Source organism: Falco rusticolus, chromosome Z, assembly GCF_015220075.1.
Source record: "Falco rusticolus isolate bFalRus1 chromosome Z, bFalRus1.pri, whole genome shotgun sequence".
Lineage (NCBI taxonomy): Eukaryota > Metazoa > Chordata > Aves > Falconiformes > Falconidae > Falco > Falco rusticolus.
Genome location: NC_051210.1, coordinates 39,544,899 through 39,562,356, shown reverse-complemented (window position 1 = coordinate 39,562,356; position 17,458 = coordinate 39,544,899). Strand labels below are relative to the sequence as shown.

General features: G+C 39.9%; 1 protein-coding gene across 1 annotated transcript; it reads right to left on the bottom strand.

Annotated features, from left to right (window-relative positions):
* Positions 1 to 277: 277 nt before the first annotated feature.
* Positions 278 to 8,982, bottom strand: FAM240A (family with sequence similarity 240 member A). Its single transcript, XM_037374570.1, has 3 exons — positions 8,879 to 8,982; positions 1,947 to 2,091; positions 278 to 642 (listed from the first exon to the last, which is right to left on the bottom strand). Exons 2-3 carry the CDS (start codon positions 2,084 to 2,086, stop codon positions 564 to 566), a joined length of 219 nt encoding a protein of 72 aa, XP_037230467.1. The 5' UTR covers positions 2,087 to 2,091; positions 8,879 to 8,982; the 3' UTR covers positions 278 to 563.
* Between the last annotated feature and the right edge of the window lie 8,476 nt (positions 8,983 to 17,458).

Below are 17,458 nucleotides of genomic sequence, written 5' to 3'. Positions count from 1 at the left end.
TTCTCAGGATACATACTAATAACTTCACAGACTTTTAATACGGCATCCAGGATCTGTAACTCCCACCAAATTTGGCTCCACTAGTGATCTCGGATGTGATGGCATTGTTTGTACATGTCCCCTCTTCCTTAGTCTGAGCTGGGTTCTGCTGTGTTAAAAAAAAACAACAAAACAAACCCTCCACTACTTTTAAACAATTTTGAAAGAAAATAACTTCATTAGATTACAAGCAGTCTACACAGAAACTTAAATGTCATGGAAATTATTTTGCTGAGCACTAAGTGTGTAACTAAACTTTTTCCAGGTATCTACAGCTCAGTGAACCATGATTTATTAGTCTTGAAGTACTTCAGTCTCCGTGTATCGAATGAAGGGATGGGTACATAATTTTAAAAGCAGCAACAGAGATTTCATATATGAAACTTCTAACAATGACAGCTAATTAATTATAGCTCCTTTAAGGCACAAAGTAAAGTTGACTCAGCTTTTGCATCACACCATCATACTTTCCTACCAAAAAAAAAAAAATTCTTTCTCCCCCAAACATGTGAAGTGTGGGATCTTCAACTAGACGGGTCTTCAGGTTGGGTCCTCAACATCTTTATCCTTTTTTCCAGCCTTTCCATCCATTCATTTCTGAGCCTAAGGACAGAAACACAGATCAGTTTGTTCCTATATTTTTACAGGGACCATGTTTATACTTCTCATGTTTTCCATCGGTGCTATCCTTTCGTGTTTTTTCCCAGTTCTCATGCAAACTGTCCTGCCCCTTCAGAGTGCTTTGCTGGATGGCACTTCAGGACCAGCTCTTCAATTCCAATTAGGGCTCACCTGAGCTTTGTGGTTCGTTTAATCTCCAGTGTGTTCTCTCTTAAGTGCCTCTCTGTGTGCTGGAATGATTTGTGATCTCCGCTGGACATTGCCTGCTGCCAGCTGCTGGGTAGCATCACCCAACATTTCCCCAGTCCCCCTCCTTCTTAGAAATACATTTAAAAAACATACTGCATAGAGGCTCCTGAGCACTGTTTGACTTGGAAACACCATGCATGTTGAAACTTCTCTTAGACACATAGTAGACATCTTTAGGTGATAGGTGGCACTTTGTTTTCTCTTTGGTAGTATCTAGGTACCACAGCAAGACTGCCTCAAATAGAAAAGACAGGAATTTCACAGCTGAGGAGTTCAGGTGTTGAAACCAGGTTAGTTATAAATGGGTAAAACATGCTAGGGACTAATTCCAGTGTTCCTTCATTCATGGTTATTAATGCAAGGCCATCCTTGCTCTTATGTTGTCAAACATCTATTCCAAAGAGGTGTATGAGGGAGATTGTGAAAAAATGCTTGCTCCTTGAATGATCTCAAGCCAAAATAGCCATCTCTGCATGCACCTTCAACTTATGGAGACTGCATGTGAAATAGAACTGTACCGATGTTGCCACATACTGGCCTTTCTCTTTGGGGTAAATATGACTGACGAGGTAAATATGGCTATGGATGATGGTTGCCTTGGTCAGTTAGCATACTTGGACTGTCTGTTTTATTATGGTTTTACCATACTGAAGTTAGGCCACCTTAATTAATTAAATCTAAAAGAAGGCCACAGAGAAAGAAGGCGGGCCAGGCACACATCTGTGCTATCTCTGCTGTGAACATAAGCCTTGACATTCAAGGCAAGCCTGCATTGCTAGATGTTGTCTTGATAACTCCAGAAAGTTCCACATTTTGGACCCGTTTATGGAACAAGTGTGAGTTAGTCTCTGTCCCATGAAGCCATAGCTTAGACACATTAGCATTAACACGTAAATTTGGAAAGCTTTATTATTTTCTAAAAATGTAAAAAAAATACTTTCAGCTTTCATTGCATGACTTAAATATAGGTATCACTTTTCTTTAAAAAAGAATTACAATCCAAACTCAAATAACCTTTCCAGACACAAACTACGCACTTTGTCAGAGCACTTTTTTGCTGACGTTCTTTTTCAATTTGCAGATACCGAGTTTGTTGTTCAATAGTCTTTTCCCAGAAGTTCCTCAGGTCACTGGTTTCACATCCCCGGACTTCATGACGTATATATTGGCTATTCATTTTCTCTAAAGGAGAAATTTGAAAGAACCATATGACAAGTTATTGGTTCCTCATCTGTTTGCATGGATAAAGCACACTTCTGCTATTTTGGATTTTCAAAGTGTTAGGGTCACACAGTTTCTCTTTTGTAAGATCAGGATAACATGACTCACCAAGCTTTTCATTTCTACCTCTGACACTTGAGGATACGCTGTCTGCAGTGATATGAATTCTTACTTGTTCACCTCAAATATCTCTCACCTCCATCTGCCTGTGATCTTTAAGCTCATAATGCAGTACAGTTCTGTTGTATTCTTTAGCCTAATGATTAAGCTACCTTTTACTGTAGTAAAAAATGGAAGAGAAATATAAAAATTACCAGATCTAATGGGATTGTTCCTCTCTGTTTTCATGTCTATAAAATGATAAAGGGACCATTGTAGATTAAGACTAGAACAATGAAGAAAAAGAGGTCTGGTGATTTGCTGTTAGTCATTATAATGCTTACCTTAGCTTTATTTGGGAATGAGGAAAATGTATATGTATAAAAGTATGTACATAATTTTGTAAGATGCTGACTTACAAAAGTCCCCTTGCTTATTAAATATTTCTCCCTCTTCTGCAATTTTCAAAAGAGAGCAAACTCACTGGATGTATTTATATATCAATTCCCACTCTGTAACTCCCCCTTCGTTTAATGTCCTGTTAAAAGTGAATTTTAGAGTGAATCTTTTCCTAGGAAAGGAGTATCTTACTCAGGATGACTCTTCATGGGCTAACAGTCAAGTCCATGTATCTCACATTACAGCCAGAAAATCATACAGTTTCAAAACTTCATTAAATATGGAATGAGTATATCTATGCTGCCTTCCAAATTACTGTGTGGTTTTGCATTGAACATGCCATTATAATATTTTCCAGAACATTTAATTTTTTTAGCAAGTATTTAGGGCCCTCTCATGCGTTATTTGAATTCATGGCAATTATTTGTAATTTATTTTAATCAGAGCCATGGAGATCTAGTAAACAAGCCCCTCAAGGCTAGCTTGGAAAAGCTTGAAGAAATTGCTGCCATTCCCCTGCCAGGCATCATAAGAAAAGCAAAACTGGGAACTGGTAATCTTTACATAATTTCTTTTGGAGATTTGGCTGTTTTGTGAAAAACTGAGAGACACATTATAAAGACTTTTAATGTAATATAAAAGTTATTATAATGTGCATATAAATAGAGCAAAAGCAGCCCTTTTAAAGAGGTCCCTTTCTTGTTGGGATTTCCCTGTGACTACCCTCTGGTTCCCTGTAAAACCTCCTCATGACATCCAAATGATAGAAGACCAGTATCTGAGCCTGACTTCTGCAGAAGAGATTTACTGAGCATGTTTTTCAGGTTCTATGCAAATTATAACTGTATAAATAAGTGTTGGCATCAGTCTGTAATATGAACTGCAAGTACAGCTGAACACCTCCATCTGTGGTAGGGGATAACCAATTCCAGGTCAAAAGTTCTCTTAATACAAGTAGGTCTTTTCATAAAGCATATGTAGTCTATAAATATCCCCATATATATCATCGCCAACCCAAATCTCTGTTCCCAGACAACAGTCACTACCCTTTTAAACTTCTTGTGTACCAGGAGTTATTATCTAAAAATATATGAAAAAGACGTGGTAACAACCTTTGGGTCAAACTAATGGACTTTCCATTCCAGGAGTTAATCTCTGAGAATAACAATATTGCTGAAGTGCAGCAAGCGAAATTCCCAGGTATTCCTGAAGCTTCAAAATAAACTGCCAGGAAATAATGTCTTCTGTTTTCTTTAATCAGAAGGGATTCCAAAGCATAAGAACTTGATCCTTCTGAAAGATTATGGATTATGAATTCCTGTTTAACATACTGGTGATGTGTCTTTTCTGTATATATGAGGGTGAATACCTCTTCTGAATAAGTCAAAGTTATCGAACTCATTGCCACAAGGTATGACTGAGCTCAAGTATACAATTTCAGAACACACATATCCTTTACTCGTTTTAAATACTCCGCCTCCTGGTTTGATTGCATATGTTCTTGGTGCTGCCTTGAATGTATTGTATATATGTATCTGTCCAACACCCCTCCCTACAGCAGAAAATCCCAAGAAAAAAGTTTTAAACCCAGTAAAAGAAAAGTTCAGAATTAGTTTTTATTGTTTCTCACTTTACACCTGGTGCCAGCAGTATTTAGAAGACTGTTAGAACCCCGTTGAGACTAAAAGTGTGTATAGCACTAAACATTATAGGTTTGGCTGAGGTGTTGATATTTCTTTTGGGTAGGGGTGTGAATTAGTGCTTTGTGTATTATTGTGGAATTTTCTTTGTGTGTGCTTGCTTCTGCACACTGAAAACATTGTCTGAGCCTGTCCTTCTTTCCTAACCTTTTATTTTGTGTTAATGTATGGATGCCTTGGTGCTGAATTGTCTCTTATTCAGCCCTTAATCTTCCTCTTTATTTTCCTTCCCTCTAATACTGGAGAACACTCAAATTTGTATCAAAGCAACTGAACTTAGAATTTCTGCATCATTATTTACTGATCCTCGTACATCCTTGATAAGCACCAGTGTGTTAATGCACCAACATTTGCTTCTCTGAACTATAGAATCGTTCTACCCTAAATTACCTTTTATTTCAAGCCCTCTATTTGAGCCTGTTCACACAGTGATTGTAGGAACTGCACAATAACTCTGCTAAAATAACCCACCTGGTTTCCTTTGCCTGAACACTGTGTGCATAGGTGTTTGAATTCATCTCCATCCTGCCATCCATTTTAAAACCGTTGTCGTAGACCTTCAGGGTTGTATGGGCAATCAAGGATATCAAACCCAGTCTGTCAGTATTTCACTTGCCCTAAGACAAAGTTTTTGAGCTAAAATCTTCTCAGTGGTGGAAACACTGTATTTTCCCCTCCTACCTCAGCTTTTTTCAGAATGGAGTAGTAGGATTTAAGCCTGTATTGTGGCTTTGCACAAGGAGTTATCACCTGGATACAGTTTATTTTCATGCCTTCGAACCTCATTTGAAGCAGCAAAAGGGACTTTATTTAACAGGGAAAGAGAAGAATCAAAAAGACTTCATGGAAGCAGCCTCCAAAGCAGCCTAAACAAATAATCTCTATGTATAGTACAACAACTGGTCAGAAATATACTGTTAAAGCATATAGGCACTTGTAATAGCACTTTTATAGATCTTGCAGTTAGGTCTGACTTAAACTACCCTGCAACGGCTAGGACTAAATGAAGCGTCATTTAAGCCTCCAGTGGCAATCCTTCAAGAGGACAATAACAAGAGCTTCTTTCTGGTAATCATCTTTGACAGGGCCCTGGTTGCAAGCTGGATAACAAATGTAGCTGCTTTCAAACAAAAGGAATAGCTGCATAAACGCTAGGAAGACTTTGTCCTACACAAGATGAAGATGATTGTTTATTTTTATATTTAATAATTTTAGAGCAGGTTGATATTATTTAGACCCAATTTGCTAAAGACGATCTTACAAAGGCAGGGAAGATGTGACACTAGCACTGTTATCCAGAACTCAAGAATTATGTTGGTAGAAAAAAAGAGGAAAGTAAGATCCATTCAATGTGACATCTTGACTTTTTTGTGAGTAAAAAAATCCATGGTTTGAGGGTGGATCTTATTGATTCTATGAGAAAACATTACCACCAGAAGAAACACACCATTTCATAGAGAGAACTGGAAGTCACAAATTTCTTAGCTAGAAAATGGTATGTAAAGAAAAGCATGTGTTTTTTTTCCCGTAGCAGACCATGATTTTATTTTAATTTGAATGTTAGTTTAACTAGGTTTTAAATTTATAAAGCATCTACACAAGTCAGAAAAGCTGTTTTTTCCCCTTCTTGTGCTTCTTGCATAGCACAATTGGTCAGAGTTTTCAGAGTGTTACGCTTCTTCCTAGAAATAATACAGTACTATTTTATTCATCTGCCTTTTCATGGTCCTTGCTTGGTGACTGTGCTTATTATATAAATGCATTGGATTAATATAAAATTGCACAATGTACAGGAGAATAGACTATTGATGCAAAGGCTGATATTTGACTTCAAAACAATAAGAAATCTGCTTTGATTTTAGAAAATGAGACTAGTAATCTCAGCCATGATTTCCCTCTTTTTTCCTTGCATCTTGGATATATCATTTATCTTTTGCTTCTGCACCTGGCAGCAATTCACATCTCAAAGGGCTGATTGAGGTTTGCTTTGAAATCCTGCCTGGGAAAGCACACCAGTTTCAAGTCTAACTTAGGTCTTCAGACCCTGGGTAAAACTCTTCTGGGGCAGAAGAAAGCACTTTATTTTAACCCCCTGTACCTTTCAGTTTGTGTGGCAGGTCACATGGTGCAATCTATGTCATGAACACCCTGAGCCTCAGTGCTGCTTGTGAGCAACATGAGGAGAGGTTTCTCACAGCTCTTTCTGACTGCCTCACTGGTGCACAGGTACAGAGCTGCACCTGTTGGAGCTGACCTGCAGCACCAGCCTGGGGATCGGAGAAGGCTAGTATAGTCTTCTGGTGCAAGAAGGTCCCCAACACTGTGCTGATCTCTTTCAAAAATTCATGAGAGTGTCTCATCAGCAAAGATGTGTGGCTTTGCATGTATACTGCACTGTTCTCTTTCCATTTGCACTTTGGCATTACTATCAATCTATGCTTTTGTAAACAGCACTGTCTGGAGATTGCAATGAAATAAAGGAATTCTAGGCAAGTGATTTACTCTGCTAGAAGAATTTCCTAGCTTGCCAGAATTTGAAGTGTGTGCTCTTACTAGGATGTGTGCACAGTCAGGAGGTTGTTCTTTGCATATAAACTCCAATCAAATTAATTGGACTTTTCCACACAATGGGAATTTTCTGTTTGTGAAAATGACAATGATACTGACATGTGACTGAGCAATACTAGTAGGAGTTACCTGAGTGCATGAGTTACAGGTGTGCATCTAGCTAATAAAGTCTAACATGCAGGTTAAGTAATTTTAGCGTGCAAGTTAAAATGTTTGCACTCAGGCACTATGCAGTAGTCTCTGTTCAATCATTCTCCTTGTTCCTAATACTCAAAGTTCATTATTACTTTTCTGTGAAAAGCTGATGGGTCTCAGTCTGTTCTTCTAATCTGGAGAAGAGCTGTACTCGAAATGTTTTGAGTTGTTAAAATTTTGGGTCTTTTCTCATATGATATGTTTATGACAGAGAAATGTATTAAGGCAAGGCTTGTGGCCGCTATGTGGGTTTTGCATCTCATGCTGCTACAGTGGCAGTTTCAATGCCTTTGAATGCCAGGTACAGTGTTTTCTTCTGTCCTCATCTGTTTGGCCTCAGTTCTCTTTATCTGTTTTCACTGTTCCCTGGATACCAGACACCTGAATGATTGAATTATTGAACTGAAGGGAACTGATTCACTGCCTTGCTTTTCTGTACCAGAGGCCTCAGCAGTCCTCAGGCTGAGGGTTAAAATTCTTAAAACCTTTTGAGCAAAACACTTGAGGAATCAACAGTTTCATTTCCCTCCAGGTCATCCATTCAGCTATCCTAGTTCTGCTCCCTGTTTATTTATTTAGATACGTGCTCTCACTCTGTGGTCCTCATTGACTCTCCTCCCTCAGCCCGCCGCCAAGGGCTTCCAGGAGATGTCCCTTCACTTTCTCCTTCTCTGCCTTCATCTCTGTTGAGCTTCTCCCCATGGCAGCCCTCCAGCCTAACCTGGCTGACTCACACCTCTGCTTTCAAACATCTTTCTGACTGATTTCCCCGGCTCTCCCGCTCCCTCTGAAAAATCTCTCTCTACTTCTTGCTGGAACTGCATTTCTCCCCGACTGCTCAAGCAAATCTCACCAAACTTTCTCTGAAGCATGTTTTCAGTGCCCTTCTGCTCCCTAGCTTCTCCCACTCCCTGTGCCTGGCTCTCCATGGTGGCTGCTTGCATTCCTTCCACTGGCACACAGAAACAGAACTGTGGTGGCAGTCACACAGAGGCAAGTGTCAGGAGAACAGGCATTCGCAAGCATTGTGCAACACAGAATGTCCAAGTGCCTTTCTTGAGCTTTCCATAGATTTGTCCAACTCTTACTGACTTTTAACTTTCAACCTCTAAGGTGTATTTAAAGTGGCTGTAGTCTGCTTGTCTGAGCAGATGTTGTTTCTGATCACTAGATTTTCTCCACTGCCAGATACATTTGATACCTGATCCGATGAACTGCCGAGTTCATAAGATCAAGTATATAGCATAAATTAATATTTTTTAGTCAAGGATCTTGGACATGGTTTATTTTGTTGTTTTATTTTTAAGTACAGGAGGACTTGGTGGTCTAGGATCAAAGAAAATAAATCCTGCCTAGGGCTCAGGTTCTTCATTAAATCATCTGATTCTGACAAAACATACAAGAGAAACTGATCCTGATTCATTTGAAGATGTCTACCACTAAATTAAAAAACTTTCGGCAGCAAATTGCTGTTAAAAAACCTTTGTGTGAACAGTGTGTGTGTAACCTTGGCTACCCTTTAGCCCATCAGTTGAGAATGTACAGCCGCATCTCCTGGTATTTTATCCAGGGTTGTGGCATGGAAATTGCTCATGAATATTTTTTCTGTATCAATGCTACTCAGCTTCCTTAGAATGCTGCTAAACTGGGCACTCTTCCCTGGCATTTTCCTCATGCTCTCATCTTTCCTAGAATATACTTTTGTGAGAATTAAAGTTAGAGAAGAAACACATTTCTTGTTGACATTATTATGAAAATCTAACCACAAAAAACAAATTCTTACTTACCTTTGGAGTTGGGCTCTTCCTGGAAAGAAATCCTCTTTGTGACACAAATGAGGAATATTACTACTGCAGCCCTGGCTTCTCCAGTGTCACAGGGCAGTAATGAAATGCATCCCTCAGTACTTTTTATTTGGAGAGAGGGTAACATAAATCCTTCATCATATCAAGGTTATTTTGAACAGAACCAGCAGTGAGATAAGATCATTTAATGAACTTTGCAGCCCCCTGCCTGAGATGACCATGAAACACAGGCCCCTATGAGAGCATGCATCCCTCCCACACTGGCAGATACCTCAGAGAGCATGACTTGGCAAGTGCTGAGGATTTTCTTTAAAACACGTACTAGTATTATCCGTTTTAATATTCCTCCTGTGAAGCTTGAAAAATTCCGCACTACTGTCTTAGCTGTGATGGAGGTTGAAATGGTGTAACAGATCACGCTTGGTTTTGCATTACAGGGTGACTTACAGAAGTATGCAGTACTCTGGAGCTGTTAATCTAAGGATGTGTGCTTGATTATGACCTATCACACAATCTGTTATCTTCAAGGCAATCGTCATAGGAATTGTCTGTTTGGTTAACATTAGCCGACAAAATGCATTAAACCAGCACTAGTTTTCCGTTTGGAGTTGTTATAACTCTATTACGGCTGAACATTTATATCATTACATTTCATTTTCTCAAGAAAATATATTGTGGGTTTGGTTGATGACAGATGTATGCACTGATCTCAGTTTTCATTAAATCCATATACATTGCTAATACGCCATATGTGACTGCTGGCTTAAGTAGTATTTATACCATTGCTGATTATTTTAATCTTCCTTTGTTGTAATTTTTCAGACCCCAAGTAGGTAAAGCAGCAGCCATTAGATGGATGTTTTCTGTAATTTATATTTATTTATTTATTTATTCTGCAGTCAGCTTTACAGCAGAAAACCCTGAGCAAAACCTAGCAGCTGCAGCCTTTGTTTGTAAAGGAAAATTTCAGCTCTTCAAAATACCGGTCAGTTTGTTTAACTCCTTCAAAGCATTAGGATAGTAGTTTTCTTCAATGTGTTGTCCCATCTCATACTGTATGAAACCACAAAAATTAACTCTTCCCTCTACCCATATGATAATAAAAAAGGTAATGTGGTCTTTTGATCCTAGATTCACACATGGCATTGAAAAAAAAAATCATAGGTAAAGTTGATTCCTCCGTTTTTGGAAAACCAGATCAAACTCTGGCTGTGTTTGGAAATCACAAGCGGATAAGATCTGCTCGGTGAATATTAAAATAATACAGCATTATGAAGATAGGTTGGTGCCCAGGCTTGATACAGCAGCAGTGCCGCAGAGCAGCATAAATGCTTCCTTGCTATTTAATTCAGAGTTTGAGTAACTTCCCCTTCTCTCTAAACACATCTAGCTAAATTTACTATAAATCAGAGGAGGGTTTTTTTTTTGTTTGTTTTTTTTTTTAATGTTATCATGTAGGCAATGCCTTCTCTAAACATTTGCAAATGTCTTATTTTAGGACAGGACTTCAGTGTCCAGGCTTCATCAGACCACAATATGTATTTCTGGTCTGATATGCTCTAGATGCATGGACATTTCTGCATTGGTGCAGATTAGATGCCCTATATAAAGCACAGCCAAAATGTGACAGACATTGCATATACACTGATCATCAGCAGTAGATTAGATACATCTTGCATGATACACACTGACTGTATTTACAACGAATAATTCATCTGTGCATTCATAGTAGCTTCTCATACAAGATTAACGGATACCCAGCATCCAGAAATCCTGGACAGAACTAGTACTCTGCTGGACTACCCATGTCTAAAGAAACAGTCAGGTGACTGGAAAGACATAGGTTACCATCAAAAGCAATGCAGCTGTCAAGTAAGCTTTTATGCAGTGAAAATTATTTAGGCTGTTTGAGCACCTTAACCTTCATTTACTTCATAAGCAAATGTCAGAGCTGCTTAACACAACCTGCATGTACGACAGCACTCATCTCTAGTTTGCAAAAATTCTTGTAAACACTTGCTTAACATTATTAGGCTAATGTCATTAGCAGGGACCACAAAAGAATCTGTAAAATGGCTAACAAAGTGCAAACCTTTGGAGGGTCTGAGGTGTTACTTATCTGCAGTGATCAAATTCTGCCTCAGTGTTCTGGCTGTGCGCTGTTCTTCTTGTGTAGGAGAGTCAGAAATAAAAGCAGCAACCAACTCTTACTCTTACACAAATAATCCTAGTATATTCTGCTTGTATTTTCTCAGTCTGGACCCTTCCTTCTGTGTGTGTTTTTACATCTGATGCTAAAGAAGAGGAAGTGAAAGGAGAAGACATTATGCAAAATCTACAGCAAAATCTACAAGAACTTGCTAATTAAGTAAACATGCCATAACTCTTTTCTCCTAGATGTTAGAGAAAATATAATCCAGAGAGGTAAGTTTTTAAAGCAGATAATGTACCATGTTGTTGGGGTGCCTTCTGCAGTCACTGTGCATGTGATATTCACATCCTTCTCATTATTGATTGATGCAATGGAAGTTAGAAAATGTTTGAAGAGGGTCCCTCCTGGAGCTTGTCCTCCCTGGTCCAGGAGCAGCACTGGTAACAACAGTTTTATCAGCCCTCTCCAAGTTTCAGAAATTCCAGAATGAAGCAGATGACTCCGTAGGTAAGAGCCTGATTGGTTTTTCATCTTCCCATGAAAGTTGGTTGATAACTGGTGTTGATGCTTCTGTAAATATTTACAGTGCGAGGTTTTTAAAATCTGCCTTTGAAAACCACCAGACTGGGTCCTTTATTGGTCTAGTACTCCAGAGTGACACAGCAGGCAGGGGGTTGCTCAATGGATTGTCCTGCAGCTGATGCTGAGCATCTGTGCAGAGGGCCAACGACGTTTCCATTTCCTTGCTTCACATGCATTGGTTTGAACCCTACTATGCTGTGTGGGCACCTCTGAAAATGCATCTGGAGAAAACAAGTCTGCTTAGAAATTTCTAGCCCTGCCTGCTGGATATGACACTGATTGTTGGATTAAAGTATATGGCAAAAATTGTAATTCCTGGAAAACTGAATGGGTCAATTAATTTCACCACGGTTTTCAAAACCATTTTTCCTCTCTTGGGCTGAGCCTTGGACTGGGCAGTGAGAAGGCATCAGGGACTTTTTTAAATAACGGAAAAAAATTCAGGATTAAGTAGGGACTGGAATTCCACTTATGTACCCTGGATTTTTCCTCTGAGTGCATTCTGGATGGTGCATACATCACTTTATCCACGTCTATGACACATAATTGTTTTCTTTGTAATACCTCTTATAGGACAGTCTCAAGGTCAGTAAAGCAGCAAATTGAAGAACTGACGTCTTTTATTAGCCAAATGAAATTTCTTATTGACACCACTTACATGACATCTGAAACATTTATAGAGGTCGTTTAGTGTTTATTGCAATCGTGATATTGCCTTTGTGATACAGAACAGAAAAATTAGATATGTAAGATCCATTGGTACCTCTCGGTAATTCTCTTGTTAGTTGCCTGCCTGCAGCTTTTTCATGATCCTATTTTTCCAGGAATGTAAAGTTTTCAGGCAGTTTAAATTGCATCAGGCTGAAATTTATCTGCTGGAGCTGCTAGAGACACAGATGCTTTCCCATGTAAGTGTAATTAGCCTGGCTCCTTGCACTGCAGGGGGGAATTCTGCTACAAAGAAAGGAAAAGGCTGCTGCTGGTGTCACCTGCTCTCTCTCAGCATTTCCATGTGTTTCAAACTACCTTAAAGTCCACATCAAATGAACTTCTATAGGGACCTGTCCAGAAAGGCCACACAAGATGATGTGTTGCATTTGCCTGCAAATTTAGCCTGAATGTTTTTCCATCTTACTATGTCACTGGAGTTAGGAACTCAATTGCTCTAGACACCCTGAGGCATCAATTTAATGAGTGCAGGAAAGAGGGTTTTGATCCCCTGTTAAAATCAGCCAGTGCAGAGCATGCTCCAGTGCACATACTGTTTGGGGCTGTTCTACTTCCATACAAACCATGGAGAGAGGACAATATTTCAGCAGGTAACGCAGTCTTCAGTGTCTTTTTATAACATTATGCTCCCTATATAGCCAAACTTGAGGTGCTTCAGTCAAATGGTATGAACTGAAGCTGTTGGAGACTTCAGACTTGCTGCTGGAAGATTAATGAACATCCACAGAGATTTTGCTATTGGTATTAATTTCCATGGGACGATGTCAGATACTTTGATGATTGGGAAGCAGAGTGTTAAGGCAGCATATTAATTGCATGGCTTTTTATCTTCTTTTAATATTTATCAGAACTTAAGCATCTGACCTTTCTGTGCCTGTGACAGAGGCAAATACTGCTTCACTCTTTTCTTCATGGAAGCTCAAGTTTTCCTCAAGATCAGCTTTGGATTAGTTTGAACAACTTTACTTGGGAGGAAGGTAAGGTAAGAAGAAGGGTGATTAAGGTCGCTATACATCCCTCTTTGCTTTTAAAAGTAAAATTTGGTTATGAATAAATCTGTTGTAATTGTAAATTACCACATAAATTGTAAATTGTGGTAGTGTAAATACATCAGGGGTTGGTGTAGCTGTACCCCAGCTGAACCCCAGTTTTAACTCAATTAAAACTCAGCCAAGTACCCAGAATAGATGCACATAGATGTACTCACTTTCCTTCTACCAGTGTATCAGAGGAAAGCGATGTGACTGCGTTACATCTCGGGGCACCTCTGTGCTGCCTTACTGTGCTTTATTATGGCCAATTAACCAAACTAGAAGCAGACTTTGTTTTTCTGCTTCTTGGCTCCTGTTAAGGTTCTATCATTTAGTATTAAAAAGACAGCCCAGACTTTATTCTGGATGGCTCGAGACTTAGGAGAACCTGAATGTGAGATCTCAGGGCCCATTCTGTCTCATATGTGTGCTTACTGGAAAGAGCTCTGATTTTAACTCTTACACTCAATCCAGTAATGAAAAGTAATGTCAGATGTGAAAGGCTGTCACCATCAAGTTTCATGTAAACACTGAGACCCAAACCAACCATTAGCTCTTAGAAGCTACCATTATAAAAGTCTCTGACTAAATCAATTCTCAGTGAGCAAAGATTGCTAGCAAGATTACAAAGGTACCAGCTATGTGTTAAGTAAGATTTAAGTCATGGCAGATTAAGATCACATATTCATGACAGCAGGGAATGGCCTGGGCCATTACATAGTAGCAGACATGGGCATTCAGACCACTGCAAAAGCTCTGCTCCTTTAGTTGCAAGACCAGCTAGGTAAATAGTTTGGAGACAAAGATCTACCAGTTGTGAAACAGCCAAACATGAAGGATGGATAAAAGCAAATAGGAATGTTTTTCTGCTCCTATTCTTTTTCAGTCCTTCCTATAGCTAATGCAAATTAGTATAGATGGTAAGTACTTTTAAGTGTGAGTGCTATGGCCAATTAGACCACTTAGACCACTTCTTAAGTATGGATTTAAATGCCTAATATTACGCACCAAGAACTGAATTTTTTGTCCATAGTTGTTGCAAGAGCACCACAGTGACTTCAAATGTAATAAAACCCCCAAAATAATACATTGCATTGGCTAGGGACATTTTTCTGAACAAAAGCAGACTAAATTATTTCCTTGCTTTTTGTGTACACATGGATTGCTGATGAAATTTTAAAATGTTTAATGTGTCAAACATACCAATCAAATAAATCTAAAGAGCCATTATATATCTAGCAAGTATGCAAAGTACCTTAATAAAATGTATTATCTGATGTCTTTAACTTGAAGGCAGAAGTTTTTCAGTTTAAGCTGTGCTAAAGTTCCTCTGGAGCTGAATTATCAAGAGAATAATCTTAGCTGAGCAAGCCTTTAAAATCTCTTTTCATGGGAAATTGAATACAAGATTGAATAGGCTCAGAGAATTCTTCACAACCATGTCAGTTTGAAGGGATGTTCTCACACATCCCTGGACTCAGTTGAGCTCTGCTCCCTGGAATATTGTCTTGTTTCCTTTCCTGTACATTATGTACACAGAAGTGTTAGTGGAGAGACATGGGTGGTAGTCACTAAATGCCTTGCTTCTGGCCTGTGTTTGTTCCCCTCTTGTGATGCTACTCTGCAGCTGAGAACCTTGCTGTCTGCAGAGTGGAGATTAAGTCTTGATGGATGAAGCACACAGTTTAGATACAGATGAAAGCACCAGGAGGTGGGCCATGATTACCTTTGACAGAAGAAACCAACCAGTCTGCCATTATTACTCTAGCTACAAATCTGGATGGATCCCATTCCTGATGAACATGACTGGTAACAATGGACGTGGAGAAGGTCGAGGTACTCAACAACCTTTTTGCCTCAGTCTTCACTGTCAGCCTCTTTTTCCACACCTCTTGAGTGGATGGACCTCAGGCAGGGACTGGGGGAGCGAAGTCCCTCCCATCATAAAAGAAGATCATTTTCGTGACCACCTGAGGAACCTGAACATGTACATATCTAGGGGACCTGATGAGACATATCTCACAGTCCTGAGGGAACTGGCTGCTGTAGTTGCCAAGCCACTCTCCATGATATTTGAAAAGTCATGGCAGTCAGGTGAAGTCCCCAGTGACTGGAAAAAGGGAAACCTTGCACCCATTTTTCAAAAGGGTAGAAAGGAGGAGGACACTGGGAACTACTGACCTGTCAGCCTCACCTCTGTGCCTGGGAAGATCATGGGACAGATCCTCCTAGAAGATATGCTAAGGCACATGGAGGATGGGGAGGTGATTTGACACAGCCAGCATGGCTTCGCCAAGGGCAAGTCTTGCCTAACCAATCTAGTGGCCTGCTGTGATGGAGTGACTACATCAGTGGACAAGGGAAGAGTTATGGATGTCATGTATCTGGACTTCAGTAAGGCCTTTGACATGGTCCCCCACAACATCCTTCTCTGTAAATTGGAGAGGTATGGATTTGATGGATGGACTGACTGTTCAGTAGATAAGGAATTGCTTGGATGGTTGCATTCAGAGGGTAGTGGTCAATGCCTCAGTATCTGGATGGAGATCAGTGGTGAGTGGTGTCCGTCAGGGATCCATATTGGGACAAGTACAGTTTAATATTATCATCAATGGCATAGTAGGATTGAGTGCACCCTCAGCAAATTTGCAGATGACACCAAGCTGAGTGGTGTGGTTGACATGCCTGAGTGACAGGATGCTATTCAGAGGGAGCAGGACAAGACTGAGGAGTGGGCCCATGTGAACCTTGTGAGTTTTAACAAGGCCAAGTGCAGGTCCTGCATCTGGGTTGTGGCAACCCTCAGTATCAATACAGGCTGAGGGACTGAGAGCAGCCCTGCAGAGAAGGACTTTGGGATCTTGATGTAAAAAAACCAGACATGACCCAGCAACGTGTGCTTGCAGCCCAGAAAGCCAACTGTGTCCTGGGCTACATAACAAGAAGCATGGCCAGCAAGTCAAGAGAGGTGATTCAACCCCTCTACTACACTTTCTTCAGATACCCCCTGGTCTGGAGTCCTCAGCACAGGAAATACATGGACCTGTTGGAGCAGGTTCAGAGAAGAGCCACAAAAATTGTCAGAGTGATGGAACACACCTCCTATGAGGAAAAACTGAGAGACCTGGTGTTGTTTAGCCTGGAGAAGAGCAGGCTATAGGGAGACATTGTTGTGACCTTTCAGTTCTTAAAAGGAGCTTATAAGAAAGATGGAGACAGACTTTTTAATAGGGGCTGTAGCGACAGGACAAAGCATAATGAATTTCAACTAAAAGAGGGTAGATTCAGACTAGATATAAGGAAGAAATTTTATGACGTGGGTGGCAAAACACTGGAACAGGTTGCCCAGAAAGGTGGTAGATGCCCCATCCCTGGAAGCATTCAGGGTCAGGTTGGCTGGGGCTCTGAGCAACATTATCTAGCTGAAGATGTCCCTGCTTATTACAGGGGTGTTGGGCTAGCTGACCTTTAATGGTTACTTCCAATCTAATGTATTCTATAATTCTATGATTCCATCTGACTGCTGAGGATAGGGACAACCTTCTGCTAGGTTTGCAGTAGAATTAATAACATCATTAAATGAATTTGCTAAATTAGAATCTTCTAAGTACAGAAAGGTGATTTACGTCTGAAACAAGATATATAAGCAGCAGGAGGCAATATACTTTTTGCTTTCCACCCATTTTTAAAAATTGTCTTGAAGGGAAGACTATTCTTATTTGTGTTCATGTCATTGTCACTTCTGATCAGAACAACCCAGTACCCCCTGAACTTCACCATTCAGCAAAGAAGACATTTTCTACTTTGCTTAATGTTCAAAGCAAGTCTTCTCCCCCACCCCACTCCTTCTAATCCTTTCTATAGACTAACTATGCAGGGTTTCTGGCTGTTATGTTGTACATATACATACAAATCTACCAGAGCAATCTTTTCTGGGAACGCTACCTATTGTGATGTGACAAGAGAACCTGGCCCTAGTGGACTGTATTATGTATAAGTTGCCTTCCGGCTTTAAATAATGTTATACATTTTGACTTTCAAGAAGATCTCAGGGATGAATCAGCACCT

Excerpts from the sequence above, each read along its gene's own strand:
- FAM240A (XM_037374570.1), bottom strand. The coding sequence starts at position 2,086 with ATGAATAGCCAATATATACGTCATGAAGTCCGGGGATGTGAAACCAGT. Across the intron at positions 643-1,946 it reads CAAAAAAGTGCTCTGACAAA|GCTCAGAAATGAATGGATGG; the intron begins GTGCGTAGTTTG and ends TTCTGTCCTTAG.